This window comes from Diplotaxodon limnothrissa, linkage group LG19, assembly GCF_057381915.1.
Source record: "Diplotaxodon limnothrissa isolate DT_005_m linkage group LG19, D_limnothrissa_male_GT1.1, whole genome shotgun sequence".
Lineage (NCBI taxonomy): Eukaryota > Metazoa > Chordata > Actinopteri > Cichliformes > Cichlidae > Diplotaxodon > Diplotaxodon limnothrissa.
Window position 1 is genome coordinate 26,354,184 of NC_140614.1, and position 17,147 is coordinate 26,371,330.

The window sequence follows — 17,147 nt, forward strand, 5'->3', positions numbered from 1 at the left end:
TATCTGGTAACGTTATTCTTGTTATATGAATGTAGGTGAAGCGGCTGCTTTGCTCCAACGGGACTTGTTTCTGTATGCTTTTAAGCTAATGGTCTAGATTTTACCAATAAATGTGCAACAATGATGCACTACTCAAACTGGCTCATTGACGTAAAAAACAGGGCAAGCTTTCGAAATGAGTACAAATCACCACCTAACACCGACTGGATTAAGAGGGGGAATATTGCGGACATGCAGAATAACAACCCGCATCTTAACGAAAAAGCATCCGAACTAGCAGCTGCCATTCATCTCTTGAAAAAAGGTAAGAAATCGATTTGCAGCTATATATCTGGGCCTGCTGCGAATAATTCAGCTCGAGTGGCACTTTTCATACGTGACAGGCCATATTTTGTTGTTTCTTTTAATTCAAACCATGTTCGGACTGATGTGAGGGAAGCAGCTAGAGTTTCCAGTTTCCTCCTTCAGGTCAAAGTGGAGGGCGAAGGCGTGCTCCGTTACCAGGGCGACGGTCAGCTAACAGGATTCACGCTAACGGCGCTAGGCTAGCACCCTCAATGCGACTTCAATGTCCTTTTGACGCAACAGTACGCTAAAAAAAAATATATATATATATATATATATATATATATATATATATATATATATTAATTTTTTTTTAAACTTATGAGCGAAATGAAGCATCCACATATGCATGTTGTGGATAGTCGACGCATAAGTGGTGTCTAAAACTCAAAGGAATGCATCGTAAGTAACTAGTTAGGAGCTGAGCGGAGTGATGACAGGTCTGTCTGGGTTACACATCGATTACGTTTCTTTACAAATGTCTTTTATGTATTTGCTAACTATGAGCTGTTTTAACTGTAACTGACTAAGTAAATGTTATTGTTAGTTATATGTTTTTCCCCATACATTAAATCAGCATTATACCGATAATTGGTAACGTTAGAGTTGACCTACACGCCCGCCCGTATTTGCCATTTCTATTGCCAGACATGCAGCGAGACAGAGAGAGAGACTATAAACAGTAGTCAGTAATTAAAATAAAAAAATAAAAATAGACAGCCTATATATTAAAAAATACTTTTCTTATTAATTTTGGATAGTTAAGACATTAAAAATCAGCTTTCTTAGCAAGAAAGAGCATTAAAAAATGATGTTATCTGGTTTGAATTTAGCTATACAGATTGACAAAGCTGCAGTCACACAAAAGTAAATCTCCTTTATAGACGACACGAAGTGATTTTGCTCTTGTGGGTTCTTTCGTGTATTTATTATGTGTGTGAATTAGAAAAAGACAGATACAAAAGGCGAGACTTCCACTTTTGACATTTCCATACTACAGACGTTACAGCTTTTGTTATACAAAATGAGTTGGTACAAAAGATGAGGATGCAAGGAGTAGAGGTAGTGAAGGTAGATGAGTTGGGATCAAGCGTCCAAAGCAAGGAGCAGTGACCAAGAGGTGACCAAGAGAGTTCAGGCAGGGTGGAGAGAAGTGATAGAAGGAGTAAAATAGTTATTACCAGTTAGTTAAAATCATTAAAATTAAAGCTACATTTGTAAGTAACAAATTCTGAAAGACCCTAGTTTCTATATGGGTAATAGGTTGACCTCTGCATTCATAACACACTGACTATCTTTGGGTTTTTGACTGTTGGATGTATGAAAAAAAATGATTTTATACCAACTTACATGTTTGATAAATTAATAGTCTTCATTGTTTTCTCACAGTTTTAAGACAAAATGTCTTCAATTGGATGTTGAGGGCTATAAATTAGAGAATGACAGCTCCTTGTCTCCCACCAAAATTATCATGGGCTTTATTGTCCAATGGGGCGTGTTCTTCCCCTCTAGATTAGGCAGACTTGTTTTTTTCCTGTGCAATTACACACACAATTTAAATTATTCATAATATTAATATGAGAAATAATGTATTCTTGTTTTTTGAAAACCTTTTATATGTCTTTTTTATGAATTGTTGCAGGCTACAAAATAATCAAGAAAATTGGGGAAGGCACATTTTCAGAGGTCCTGAAAACTCAGAGCTTAAAAGATGGGAAGTTTTATGCATGTAAAGCCATGAAGCAGACAATAAACAGGTATGTACTCTGGAACTAGCTGTCAGTTAGTAATGTGCAGTTCCCCCATACTCTGCTTTGTAAGGGCAATTGATACATAAGTCAGCAGTTGAGTATTCTGTTCACAATAATGCACCAATTACGGTCATTAAATCTGGTAAGCCTGGTGTAGCTCACTGAATTAAGAAAGCAACCCATATATGTAGGGGTATCGCCCCAAGGCCATTTACTGAGTGTCTTCCTCTGCACTCCCTCCCAGAGTTCCTGTATTATCGCAATAAAAGCTAAAAAAAAAAAAGAAAAAAAAAAAAAGTACATCCTCTGTCATATTAAATGTGCTAATGGTTTACTCTGTTGTTAAGTCTTGAGCAGGCCAACAATCTGCGGGAAGTCCAGGCAATGAAGAGACTGAGCCCTCATGCAAATATTGTCCAGCTACATGAACTGATTTTGTAAGTGTTGCCTGTCACGTAGTTAAATATATGATATGGTACGTCATGTTAATTTAACAAAATGTTTCAGTGACAAGGAAACTGGAAGGGTATCTTTGATTTGTGAGCTGATGGAAATGAATATCTATGAGTATATACAAGGTAAGTTTAAATCTGGCAGGGAGTCACTTTAACTTTTAGGCTCACTTTGTAGCTGTTTAAGGATCAAAACAGTTTTTATTCCTTGCAGGAAGAAAAACACCTCTGCCCGAACATACAGTAAAGCACTACATGTACCAGCTCTGCAAGTCGCTTGAACACATGCACAGGTAAAAAGGAAACACTCAAGTTCACATGAAATGATTAAATAAAGGCATTATTTGGGTATCCTGAGGCTGTGTTCTCTTTTATAGCTGTGGGATCTTTCACAGAGATGTAAAACCAGAAAACATTCTTATAAAGGTGAGATGCATCATTGCAGTAATCAGACTTACAAGAATGTAATAGTTGCACTTTTATTTTCAGTGTCATTTTTAACATATATTTGTGCAACTTGCAGCAAAACATTTTGAAGCTTGGCGATTTTGGCTCGTGTCGGAGCGTGTACTCGAAGCCCCCGCACACAGAGTACATCTCCACACGCTGGTACAGAGCCCCAGAGTGCCTGCTCACTGACGGGTATTACAGCCTCAAGATGGACATTTGGAGCGCCGGTTGTGTCTTCTTTGAAATCATGAGGTATCCTGTGCAGCACAGAATTTCACCTGTAATACTTGAAGTTTGGCTAGAGGACATTGCATTTCAATTAAACTTCATTCCTTGTACAAGAGCATTGCCTTTGCCCTTCTTTGCATTCTCAGCTTTCTGTGTAATTCGACCTCCTGTCTTCCCACCCCCAGCATAAACAAATGTGAAATGAAACCTGTGTGAATGGCTTTGCTGTGTCAATAATACCTGTGTGTTTCAGCTTGAATCCTCTCTTCCCTGGAACCAACGAGTTGGACCAGATTGCCAAGATTCATGATATTTTGGGAACACCAGATCAAAGTCTGCTCCAAAAGTTCAAGCAGTAGGTGGTCATTATGTTTATTACAGTTCATTATGGTAATTACATGTGACCGAAAGCGGCACAAATAAATTGTGAATACAGGTCCTTCCATTAATGCTTGAACTGTATAAATATTTTAGATTGAGCTTATTTTTTTTACAACTTTAAGAAATGTAATGAAGTACTCCAAGTACACTAGGGTGGGAGCTAGGGTTGAAAATACATTTAAACTCTGTTACAAACTTCATCCAAATTACACACACAAATTTATACCCACTCCAATTATCACAAAATTCTGCATGACTTCATTAAATATGCTAAGGTTATTACACAAAACAAAATCAGCTAATCAGTACAGAAGTTTAATGTGCTCAGCTATGCTTGTCCCGGTGTTGTAATGTCTGTGCAGGTCTAGAGCGATGCATTTCAACTTCCCTCCAAAAAAAGGCACTGGCATCTCACGGTTAGTCCCCAGATGCCCAGCTCCAGCTCTGTCTCTCCTCTATCAAATGCTTGCCTATGACTCCGATGAACGAATCGCTGCTGAAACAGCCCTAAGGCACACATACTTTAGGGAAATAAGGTGAAGTGCTTAATTGTATTTATGTATCTTAACTGATAACTAATATTTTCCAGAAGTTAAATTATAGCCTTCCTTAGTGTCAAAGTCACAGTTTGAGTGTATTGCTTAAGGGTTTTAAATAAATATGCTCTTGTGTTTCTTCTCCTAGGATGGCAGATAAGAAGGCCGAGAGTCTTCACAGAGTTTCTGGGACTATGGATGTAATCGGAAGTTGTGTGACACAAAACTCAGTTGACCATATCTGTCGACCAGCTCGAGTTGGGAAACAACTGAGAGGGAGACACACAAGACAAACACCTTTAATGAGTGTAAGCTAAAGCTCTAAAAGTTGGCTCCAATAAAATCCACCAAATTACATCTGATACTTTCTCTATTTCCAGCACAACATGAAGCATGTAGCAGACACCCTCATCCGACGGAACATCCCTCATTATCCAGCAGAGCTGCCCAAGCTCAACGTGGTTGTACCGGGACCGCAGATCTCCTTCCCAGTCTCCACTATGCCTGCATTTACAGTCACTCACAGAGGCACACTGCCAACTATCACATCCAAAAAGTGCCAGTCACAGTTGGCCAAGGTAAACACCAGTATGACAGACACCAGGATTTTCACATTTTTGAATTCTTCATTATACCTTCTGGGAATAACATCTACCAAGAGCATTACACAAATGCAGTAAAATAAAAAAACAAAAGGCATATTAATGGTCACTAGAAAAAAATGTGAAGAATCAAATTAATACCACTAACCAAGTGCCCTGATGATGCTTTTTGATATGGCCTTTCATTTGGCTGCATCTACTCTCTTCACAGCCCCGGGATGACTCACACCATGCAGCTTTCAAGACCTACTATATGCCACCTCTGGATAGAAAACATGGAGGCTGCTGAGAGCCAAAAAACAGGAAGTATTACATTAAGAAGAAAAAAAAAAAGAAAGAAAAAATAAAGCTACTGGCTAGACCTGTACTGAAATGGATAACTTGAGAAGACACGTCTGTAAAACATCACAACTGTGCTTGAGACGCGAGTCACAGAAGACCATAAAACCTGTTATCTCAACTGCAAACTGACAACTGAAATTCATAAACGGCATATTCTTTAATGCCGCGGATTAAGAGCATGGAGGTTTAGTTTTACTCTTAAAAATTGAACACACTGTACAGTGGGAACTTCTTGTAAAGCAATACGACACCTGCAAAAAGCAGCCACTTGGGCTTGAGCTTTATTATTGTACAACTTTGAATCAAATGATTAAGCCAATTTTAACATCCCCCCCAAAAAAAGAAAAGTGCACACAGATGTCTTCAATTTGCTACCCTGCTCTGACCTCCCAGCTATTTTTACAAAAACCACTTTTAGAAGTTTAAAACGTTACTTGAATGAGACTGAGACTGCCTCTATATAATTATAGTTTGACTTCACTGTAATACTCTGGAAGTTTCAACAGCTGGGTTTTTTTTTTTTTTTAAAGACAAAGGGACATTTCAAACAAATCTCCACTAACTTTGTTGACTCATATTTTTCCAGAAGCTGACATAAATATTTTTGAGGAAAACCTGAGATCAGGGAATTCCCCCCCAGTAAGATAGGAGAGGTCCAGTTGGAGAGTGCACTACCTTACCTGGAAATCTTGACATTCCACACAGTAGCTTTGATTAATCTGCTGGGATTCAAAGTTGTAAAAAGTAATAAATGTGAAAACATTCAGAGGTGGTGTTAATTTTTTTTTTTTTTTTATTTCTAGAGATGTGATGGAAGTCCTTGAAATAAACAATTTTTTAAAAAGCCCAGTCTTCCTGTACAAATGTCAAGAACAAGAACTTAAAACAGTCCTCAGCATCAGTGTTGTGGTTGGAAACAGATTTTGCACAGTTATGCTTAAAAACTGACTGCAGATTAGGTTTAAAAAGGATATTTGAATGTTTGTTGGATGCAAAAATGTAGCTTGGCCAGTACCTCCATACCCCTTCGCTCGAGGGACTGTTGCTTTTCATTTCTCTCAGAGCTGTGAGCTCTTTAAATCAGACTGTGACTCAGTCTGCACATCATTGTGAAACATTACTGGAGTAAAAAGAAAAACTCATCAAGCACCATTTGTATAATGTTGTATTAACCACTGCTCAAAGCTCGCATATTATCGACAAACTCCTGACGTGCTGACAGAATAAACTGATGAGAAAGTGGGTAATTTAAGCTCCATCAGCTTTCCATCTAATGCAGGGGTCACTTATGGCATTATTATCAGTGCATTAAAAATGCATAACTGTCAAATGGAAAAGCCTCCTCCTTTGTTGTGTTTGTCTGTTTTTCGTCTTTCATTAGTTAAAATTTCAATCTGGAGAAAAATAATAAAATAAATTAAAAACAGCAGTTCTGAAGTTGAGCAGCATTAAGATTCAAGTATCTGCCAGACTTCCACTGGAAATTCCACACAACACACATTACAGCTTTTTGTTAATACCAAATGAATTAGGCGTGAGTGCAGGAATGAATGAAAACGGCAAACAGTGTATTCAAGATTATTTTAATATTATTAATATGTATACTTTAGAAATATAACTATCAATGACAAAACTTCCACTGGAGTAATGGTAGTTTGCTTAGGCCCCCATCAAATCAATTAATTACAATATACACATTATGATACAGAGCAGATTTAAATCTGAAATAATATTAAAATAAATGCTCAATAGATAAAGGTTTTACGGTAATTGTATTTTTTTTTATCATTTTCTTGACCTACTGTTAGCCATCTGTGAGTTCTGAGCACACCCAAAAAATGTAAAGCCATATTCTTCTATAAACTAATTTAAGTGCAAACCTTTTTTTTTTTCTTTAAAAAGACTATGATTGCAGCATCCAGCTATATAGATTCAGAATTCAAGACTGAGGATGGTAAAGCCAAGTGGAACCAGGCAATCCTCAACTCTCTTTTTTTGTTTCATTAGAGAAGTTATAAAACAAAAAAACGACAAAGTAGCTAACAAAAATCAGTGCAAAGTCATCAACGGGGAGATTCTATTCAAGAAAAGAGAAGTGGTGGGTGAATGTGGATGGATGCAAAAATTTCAGATGCTTACGCACTTGGTCATAAAAGGATAGTTCTTCTAAAGTTCATATTTTCGTCAGTAACCCTGAGTTGGGTTAAATGACAACATTAAAATAAAAAAGATGATTATGAAAATTAAATGAACTATCCCTTTAGTCTCAAGCCACAGTTGTCTGGTTTGCATCTAACAAAGCCAAGCATTAATTCCAGAAAAGCCTAATGAGATTTGACACGCGCGCACACGCACGCAAACACACACGCACGAACAAACAAAAAAAAGATTTAAAAAAAGAATTCTAAAATGTATTAAAACTCGAGAACAAAAGCACAATAGTCCACAATTGCACCACACCTTTTCCTGTTCCATTCCTTCTCTAGGTCGAGTGAGTGATAAAACAAAAAACAACAGAAAAGCCATTAACAAAACTGGGAGAGGGAGGGGTAGAAAAGAAAAGGAAAACTTGCAATGCTTGCAGGGTGAAGAGCAGCATCAGACTCTGGGTTGCAGGGTTCTTTAGCAGCAGAAATATTGTGGCTATACTACTGTTCCACTGGGAGAGCTGGCTTGGTTTTGGGATGACAATAAACCCTGAAAAAAGGAAAACAAGGAGATTTGCATTGGGAAAGTCCACATACTGAAGCAAAGAAAGGAAAAAAAAAAAAAAATCAAACAACAAACAGCTCATTAGAAAATGCGTCCTATCTTTCCATATTCCAACCGATGCAAGAAATGAAGAGCCTGTGCACAGCGGTTTAAATAAATGCTTGGTGTAATAACATCCGCGATAAAGGCACTTCACTTTATAACTAGCCTTATGACCCTCCTGATGGGACCTTTATGAACATTTGACATTTTATTACAATGCACCTGGATCCTTAACACAGCACACTTCTCTGTAGCCGTGGGTTTTGTATTAAAAAAATAACTTTTCCACAGCCTCAGCATTAAAGCATTTTTTAACCATATGTCTTTTCAATACAAAGTAGACTTTTAGTTATGCTGCATATTCCAGACTATATGTGCAATTCTGGATATGCAAGTGTGCACAAACATATTTTGCTGTAAGCGTGTGGGGAAGTGCAGAGAGCCTGGGCAAATACAGAGCTATTAGCATAAAGGGTGAAATATGAGCAGGGTTGGGATTCAATAGTAGTTTATCAAATCCAAACAGTTTCAGTTTAGGTCTCCGATCAGCTGGCCTAAACTGGTCGCAGCTTTAATGAAGACTAACAATGATTAAGCCAACCTGTTCACAACCTGCATCTCAAACCTGAAAATAAGATCTAATGTTGATAACTGATATCACAGCTCAAACATACCGACACCACAAAATTCACTTGCTCAAAATGTTAATTTGATAGATAATTGTCTTCTGGGCAACAAAAATCAACATAAATAGTGGTTGCAGAGTGATAATGTCTTCATCACAAAAAAGTCAGTGGACTGAAGAAAGCACATTAACCAAGAGACAGCTTAAATGGAGCCTTTACAGAATTAACAAAGTAAGTGTCACTAATGGCAAGTCATTTTAACTGGAGAAATCAACAGACAGCACTAGCAATAACGGAGAAGCTGCTTATATCACCTGCATGATTTGATCATTGCTTTGCTAATGGGAAATAAAAACTCTAAGAGATAAAAACGAAAAAAGCAAAAACAAGTGTGCACGAGATTTGAGAGTGTCTGAGCTTGATGAAATTTGACCATCTTGCTGAACGGGAAATGCATCTGATGACAAGAACCCAACCATAACCCTCTGAATGTGACCACATATGCAAATGACTTGTTGGCTATGCATTGCGAGATCATTATGGCGAACCAATGAATACATCTTATGTCTTCCTTCACCTGACAGGTCCACAGAAAATTCTATCTTATTATATAACCACAAACTGTATTGTCATAGCATAGGATGTTTTTTTTCTCCCACTGAAACTTGGGCATTGGAAAGCAGGTGTACATTAAACCAAGTCTTATAACTTATGTTTATTACTTCAGTGGCAATTTGACTATAAAAGCTATAAATCGTATTCCAAATATCCACAGTTTAACGTATGCGTTCAAAATAAGTTTAGTTTCTTAACTGCTTTATCGACTCATAAGCGCCATCATTTCAAATTTCCTCCCATTTCCTACATTAAAAAGAACTTACCACTTTGCCTGGCCTCGCCCATGTGCAAATAAATCCCTCCTGACAAGCAGTCACTAAACAGTCCTCTAAAAATATGAGTACAGTCAGTCTCTCGTGTGCTATTTTTTTACAGATGAGGGGCTCGAGGAGGGGCACGTCCTCCATGCGCGGGCACAGCAGAGTGCCCAGAGTCTTGGCAGGGTCTGTTTTGGTTTTTGTCAGCAGGTTGAGCTTGTCGCTACTCTTGCTGCTGATGTGACCCATGCTGTGGTTGCGTTTGTGGTCCTTCTCGTGGTGGCGCTCCTTCCGATCATGGAGTGACAGTGTAGCAAACTTACTCACACCTGTAGCGATGGCGCTGTCCATAATACCACTACTGATTCCACCGCCACTGCTGGCTTTGTTGGTATTGTTTGCCGTCGTTGTTGTGGTGCCAGCAGAATGGGGAAGGCTGTTGGAACGTGGTAAAGTAGTAGCGATGGAGTTAATGCCAGGAGTATTGGCACCACTGTTGTTTCCATTAGTAGTGTTACTAGAGGTGTTAGTGATTATTGTAGCACCTGCAGGAGGGCTGGTAGCATTCATCACATTAGTATGTGTCCGTGTCCGTGAGAGGGGAAGATGCGGGAAAAGGATGTCCTCAGTGAGGTCCCATAGGCACAGCTGAGTGTCCTGCCCCACTGAGCCAAACCGGTATGTAACACTAACAGGCCGGCTGTCTGTGGAGTTACGCTTAGAAAGTCGAGACTGTGTACTGTTGGCCCGGTCTCGTCCAAAGTGGATCATCTGATCCTGGAAGTCCTCATCGCTGCCACTGAACTCCATCGGGTCGCTCTCCTCCACACTTGTGGTGTAATGGTCAAAAGCCACCACACTCACCCACGACTTGTGGCCGTGACCTCGAGCAATGACCCTGCAGTCCAAGAACGACCACACAGTCACTAGATCGTCCTCTCCACCCGCAACTATATATTTTCCATCAGGGCTCCAGCACACGCACAACAAACCACCAAAATAGCTCTTCATGGTGCCGTGAAGCTCAACAGCATCAAAGTTGAACACCCGTAGGAAGCCGTCTTGGCTTACACAGGCGAGGAACTTCCCATCTGGAGAGAAGGCAAACTCATTCAGAGCTCCCTCTCCTACAGTCCATTTAAGGAGAGGGTTCCTCGTGGATTTACTCTTGCAAGTGTGCACAGAGTAATTCTCTCCCTGTTTGAGTAGCTGGTAGTGTGGCGCTGTGGTGCCGCAGGTATGCTCCACATTGTACAGGTACATATTCCCACTGGCATGAGACACTAGAAACAGACTCTCTGAGCCTGGCACCCATTTCACACATGTTACTCTGGACTTGTCTATTAATCTCTGTCAGGAGAAAAAATAGGTTGAGGTTTGAGAGGCAGGAGAGAGCAGAAGAGAAGGGGAAGACAAAAAATAATAATTTTAATACAGTAAAATTGACGTTGGTATGCTCAACAAGCTTTAAGTTTTTAATACAACAAGCTTTGGGCCATTTGGTAATGTTATTAGTAATTTTTACTTGACTTTTTTTTTCATTAAGATGCATTAAATACATAAGAATATCAATGCATTAATCACACAAAAAATCTTATCAGTTGTAAATTAATTGTGGAGTAGAAGATAATCAATTCTGTGGGATTGGATGACATGCAAGCACCATATTGTCACTTCCTGGTTCCTAAAAAAAAATATGTACCGTGACGGTAAGGTGCAACCTTAAACAGTACTACAAAAATAGTACATAGATGTTATTCCAACCTGTGTCCTTTAGACTTACCTCCTCATTGAAGAGCTTGCTTGTCTCCTTCTTGATAGGGTCAATGAGCTGTACCTGTCCTGCTGAGAAACCCACCAGCAAGGACACGCTCTCTGCTGTAGCTGTGAGGTGGTTGAAGTCATGACACGTGGGCTGCGTTCCCTTGTAAATGCGCTTGTCTATGGGCTTGCTCAAGTCAGCGGCCTGAAAACAGAGACCGAGATTGCAAGGGGGGAATGAATGCATACAGATTGCAGCAACCTTCAAATATCTAAAATGCCCAACTACTCTACTGCATGGCAAAGTCTATACTTAGTCACACTACCAGTAATAAACCATAGCAGCTGAGAGTGCCGTGTTTTATATCAAACTATCAAACCTTTAAGACTGAGGCAGTGCGTTTTAAATCAAGCATCTTGAACCGCGTATAAGACAAGTGCCTGGAAGCAAAATACTAAACATTGAAAAACACACAGAAGAGCATGAAGAGCAAGGGCATGCCTTTTCTCTATAGAGAAACTGATCAAAAAGCAGTTGTTTTAGCCATTTTAAGGAAACAGTATTATACTACTGTAAAGAAGCTGCAGTAAATACATTGCAGACAGTTAATATAACACAACAGTTAAATTTGTTAATGATTAACAGTTTGAACAACTGGTAGAACGGAAAATTCTTTTCAGGGTAAGGTGATGACTCAGGGGTTTCTCCATTTCCATGACATGCGACTGTTTTTGTCTTGCCTCAAAGAGCAAACGTGTCAATGGAGGTCTTGATCAAGAGTCCACTAAAAAGTACAAAATCACAAGACTTCTGCCTCACAATGGCAGAAACAAAGGCTGAAAGAAAACTTCATCATGTTACAATACAACTAAACATACCTGCTGTATTACACATTGGCTTGAGGGCTGACATGCAGATGTTTTCCAAAAACCAGTATGTGCCAACAGTGATGGCTACTGTACAACTCTAGCTACTGTACATTTCTAGTTTGTGTTTTTTGTTTTCAAAAAGTATGTCTGCTACAATATATCAGAATACATTTCTTACTTACCAAGCCTTCCAAAATATATGACTTGAAGTAATTGCCAACTGTGTAGTAACCTGGCATTTAACATTTTCTAACTATGTTAACTTGCACATATTAAAAACCCTGAGGTCACACGAGTTTTTTCCTTTTCCCAATTGCTTCAAACAGCTCAAATATATGGCAGACCTTCAACCAGGATACAACTATTTCCCTCTGAAAAAAAAATGGCTACACATGACATGTTTGTGTGTAAATATGGAAAATGCTTTTATACGCAGGTTCAATTGAACAAAGAGCTCATTCAATCTGTGATGTCAAATCAGGTATCCGTTAATAACCACATTAAGGTGCGACAACATATTTTTTATCAACAGTAACGTGGACAGTTAATTTTGATACTCAATGACAGCGAAGACCTGTATTCATATTAATTGCTATGTGATTTCCACATTATGCTCAACTATGGGGTAGCAGATCACAATAACACTATGTGCCCATTGATTGTTATTAAATACCAAAAATATACCAAATCAGCTCAGTTTGATTAGCTCAGCCTCTCAAGAAGAATTCTTAAGCCAAAATCAGAGTGCCATTACGGCAGCAGTTAGCCACATGAATCCGCATCACCGTGATTGTCGATATCTGTCAGTCAAAAGGTCTTCTACAGGTGTCAAGGGTGGCAACGTAAATCTGTCAATGCTGACACGGACAGTTTTATTACAAACCAAGCCCGTTATAAACACCATTTAAGCTCTGTCAACTTGAACCGTTACAGTAGGTCAACTTCACCAACATGATATTTGCAAAACTACAAAAACCCGCCATCAAGTGTAAAGAGAGTGACGGATAGGAGACGGGAGTTTTAGCCCCTGGCCTCGGGGTAGCTACTGGCTTGCTAACGTTAGCCAGTTACGCTGGCTAGCTAACTAATAGGCTAGCTTTGAGCTAAGTAGCTAGCTGCCAGCTAATTTCAAAGTCAAGCACCTGTCAGAGTGACTTGACACGCCTAAACTCCTGCAACACCTCACACAGCAGTGTGGCATTTTAACTTGCAGCATAGCGAATTTCCTCAGGCATAAGCCACATTAGCATGCTACCTTTCTAACGCCTTTGTAGATGTAGAAGTAGAGCTCACGGCCCACATTGAAACAGATCCTGTCGCCGTTGCCTGACTGGTCGTTGACGTTCACGAAAGAGACCTTGACGGGGTTGGAGCCTTGTGAATTGAAAGGCACCCTATTAGGACGGCTGTATTCGGAGTGAGTGAGAAGTTTGTAGACGCCTTCCCGAGTGGTGAACTGAGTTTTAATTTCGTTCATCTCCTTCCCTCCTCCCTCCGCCGCCATCTTTGAAATTAACATTCATCCCTTTCCCCCAGGCCGGATCTTACGCACGGATGTGAGCGGCCGTTCCGACTCTCCCGTTCCCCCCAACGGCTCACGGTGGAACTGGTGGAAGGGATGCGACTGGTTTCAACAAGTTGTGACAGCTTTATCTAAGACCTTGCATTATCAACTTAACACAGAAGTTTGATTCAGCCACAGATTTTAATTTTGATTTTAATTTTCGCCCGTGAGTGAACATTTACATATCTCGAAATTTCAAATACTCAGGAATAAGTTTATTTATCAAATCAAAATCAAATCAAATCACTTTTATTGTCACATCACATGTGCAGGTACATTGGTACAGTACATGTGAGTGAAATTCTTGTGTGCGAGCTTCACAAGCAACAGAGTTGTGCAAAATACAATAATGTAAACAAGCAAAATACAAGAATGGCTACATCTGAAACTAATAAATATATGTACAATATATAATAGTATATGCATTTCTGGATGTGTATACTAAATATTTTTCTACGTGTGTGTGTGTGTGTGTACACATATTTTACAAATTAAATAGAGTAAACAATAAATAAATATATAAAAATATACAGAGTTGAGACATGTTCAAAACAGTGGCATTACTGTACAGTAATACATAATGTTGAAGTTCCAGTAGTTAAGGTGAGGTGTCTATGACGTGTTCAGCAGTCTGATGGCCTGATGGAAAAAGCTGTCTCTCAGTCTGCTGGTACGGGACCGGATGCTGCAGAACCTCCTTCCTGATGGAAGGAGGTTTATTTATGTTATTTATTTATTTTTGTTGTTTTTAGTTTTTTTCAGAGACGGAAACAAGCTCCCATAAACTAGGCTTGATTGTATTAAAAAAAAATAAAAAAATACATTTTGAAAAATAAAAAAATACAAGTTTTAGATATTTGCACTGTTTATATATAAATATATAGTAAGTTACTACTCGATCAACCACACGTTTAAGCTTATGATCAAGTTGCTGTTTTTGTTTTCTTAAAGTACAGTTTACAATATATATTTCATACAAAAAAAATATATGTTTACATTTTAGTTAGAATAAGCTTTAAAACTTAAAAAAACGCAGGACCGGTACACGTTTTATTTTGAAAAAGCAACAACCGGACGTATTATTTTGTCACAATCTTGAAATTAGCCAAGTCTGTGGTGTTTAAAACTTGTGACAGTGCAGTTGTGTAGACTGCTCACCTGACTGTGGCCACACTTGGCTGTTTCTTATTCAAGGCACCTGCTCTTTAATTAAGCTGCCAGCATTCCTGACCATCTTATCTCGACTTATTTGCGTTATTTCCAAAGAAAATTTGTTTCACGCGCCAAATGTCATGGCACACAGAAGAAGAAGAACACAACGTCCACTTCCAGGTATCAGTGATTACTATTTAATTGTTTTTTCTCCTTAGACGTGGTATTTTCCTAGTTAATTCATTTTCATTTGTGGTGTCAACGTAACATGTGCACAATCTTTTCCAAATAAATAAAATAAATAAATCACCTGTATATGTTATTGGCTGTCTTTTGATTTAATCATTATTGCAATGTAACCTACATATAGTTTTCTACATTCAGACAGCACTGATAGACAAGCACCCAGCAGTATGGACCAGCTTACTTTAAATTACATGGTAAGAATACTTACCCAATGCCCATCTGCAGGTGCTCTGCATTCTTCTTAGACCACTTGCATACTGTTGGACTAGTATGACCTTTGTTTTTTGTTAGGAGATGTGCAACATGGAGTCCAGCACAGATTCTGACTCTGAAATCAGTCCAAGATGGTCCGACACCAGTACCATGGTACTGCTTGAATTCATCAATTGGGCAATACATGCACACTGACATAATAAGCAAATTTGGAAGTATATAGTATAGTTTAAGCATTTTTCAAATAGTAGGGGAAAAACAGTTTTAGTGATCATTTAATATATAAAGCCAGACATGCACCGATCTTTGTAAAAATAACTGCCAACTTATTGATGTTGAACCTCTGGTGGTTGTGTTTAGGGATGTGTGAGCAGTGCACCAGAGAGTGGTGCCTCAAGGAGGGCGTTGCCATTAACGCTTAAGCCTGCAGAAAGGCATGGCTGTTATTCTTTGGTATGCACTCTCCTCTCATTCATCCATTTGTGTTGAAAATGCACATTGCTGATCATGAATTAAAATGTGTGCACTTGTTATGATTGTAGGATTTGGACCCGTACGATGGGAGCTCTGAGGATTCTGACGAGTCAAATGTCAATGTCTCCAGCAGGCAATCGAGGCAGCAGGCAAAAGGTGGTGGAAAAGGAGGATGTCGACTCTCGGGCCGAAGCAGGCGATGTATCTGTAATCACTCTGCTTCTGTTGCCCTCAGAGAAGGGACAAAAAATGACAAGAGAGACTGTCTGAGAGAACAGCCGAATCTTCTGGATGTCCAGATGAAATGTGGAAGTGACTCTGACCGGTTGGTCTGCGAACTGGACACTCTTCCCTCTAACAGTGACAGGGATGCTTGTAAAAATCTTCCAGAAGAAAGGGTAACTGATTCAGTAACACACAGACAAATCTCTGATATGGAATTGCAGCTTGATGATTCAGGCTTGCGTATTACAAGATCCTCCACACTTCACCCACCTAAACCTCAAAGCTCAGTGGAGGGGAGTTCATCTCACATGCTGGGTTGCTTCTCTGAGAGATCTCCCTGCTTGTGTAACCTTGGATCTCTGTACAAGAGAAAGCTGAGTCTCCCTGGAACAGACATGATTGAGTTGGGACACAGGAAGAAGCAGTGTGTCTTCAACATGGACGATGAACAAGAAGGAAACAATTCTGCATCTGAACCATGTTAGAGTTCTTTAACAGTTGAGATTTAAGGTGGACTGAAATACTGTAAATAGTTATTTGGAATTGCACTCTGTTTATTCATGAATAGTTAACTTTGAGCACCTCCTGATCGTTAAGGTGGCATTTGGTTATCACTTGCTTAAAATTTAGTCACAGGTGACTCATCAAAACCTAATTTTTGTTCAAATGAGCTGCTTAAATCCAAATGAATGAATAAAGTAAAATATTTAAGTCTCCAGTGGTTCATGGAGGTTCAATGAGTGTCTGCAGTTAGGTCAGTAAGCATTTGAACAATGTAATGTTACCTCAAACAGTTAATATGTGATTTTAAGTGCAAACCTTTAGCTTTACTTAAAGGGTTTTAGCAAAACATGGCCTTTTGGTGTTGTGCTGGTCTGTGCATTCCTTCCTTTTAACCAGATGGTTATGTTGATTTGACTCCTTAGGTTTGAGTAACAGGGAAACTAGGCTCACCTGGCCTTGTCAGTCTATTGTCGACCCTCTAAAAGAGAGTGAGTGTATAAAAATGGTTTTGCCAAACAGTTATTGCTGTAACAGATATTTTATGCATATTGTCATGAAACTTTGGTAATATACTTACCCCTCCAACCAGCAGGTGGCAGTAATGGATAATTATATAGTTGTGCCTGGCAGCTCAGTGAAGGTTTCATTACATTTCATTAAAAAAAAGTAACTAAAAGGAGGACTGTGACAGAGGGCAAAAAACAAGTTTACATTTGAGATTTCTTGCTGAACTTTGCTTTTGTCTCATGTTCAGTCCAGATGTCTTTATATAATTTGGAAAAAAAAAAATCATTCA

The 17,147-nt window shown here is 39.1% G+C and overlaps 3 protein-coding genes across 3 annotated transcripts; 2 read left to right on the forward strand and 1 right to left on the reverse strand.

Annotated features, from left to right (window-relative positions):
- Window positions 1-120: 120 nt before the first annotated feature.
- mok (MOK protein kinase) lies at window positions 121-5,034 on the forward strand. Its single transcript, XM_085343248.1, has 12 exons — window positions 121-304; window positions 1,988-2,102; window positions 2,444-2,533; window positions 2,604-2,674; window positions 2,763-2,841; window positions 2,926-2,974; window positions 3,072-3,250; window positions 3,480-3,581; window positions 3,970-4,143; window positions 4,292-4,451; window positions 4,524-4,721; window positions 4,957-5,034. The coding sequence occupies exons 1-12, from the start codon at window positions 121-123 to the stop codon at window positions 5,032-5,034; spliced, it is 1,479 nt and encodes a 492-aa protein (XP_085199374.1).
- A 2,032-nt stretch (window positions 5,035-7,066) lies between these two features.
- On the reverse strand, window positions 7,067-13,492 carry wdr20a (WD repeat domain 20a). The gene is made up of 4 exons (XM_085342397.1): window positions 13,229-13,492; window positions 11,126-11,308; window positions 9,349-10,692; window positions 7,067-7,784 (listed from the first exon to the last, which is right to left on the reverse strand). Exons 1-4 carry the CDS (start codon window positions 13,490-13,492, stop codon window positions 7,731-7,733), a joined length of 1,845 nt encoding a protein of 614 aa, XP_085198523.1. The 3' UTR covers window positions 7,067-7,730.
- Window positions 13,493-14,829: 1,337 nt separating this feature from the next.
- LOC146612347 (uncharacterized) lies at window positions 14,830-16,332 on the forward strand. Its single transcript, XM_085343631.1, has 5 exons — window positions 14,830-14,869; window positions 15,074-15,129; window positions 15,227-15,301; window positions 15,509-15,601; window positions 15,691-16,332. The coding sequence occupies exons 1-5, from the start codon at window positions 14,830-14,832 to the stop codon at window positions 16,330-16,332; spliced, it is 906 nt and encodes a 301-aa protein (XP_085199757.1).
- Window positions 16,333-17,147: the final 815 nt, after the last annotated feature.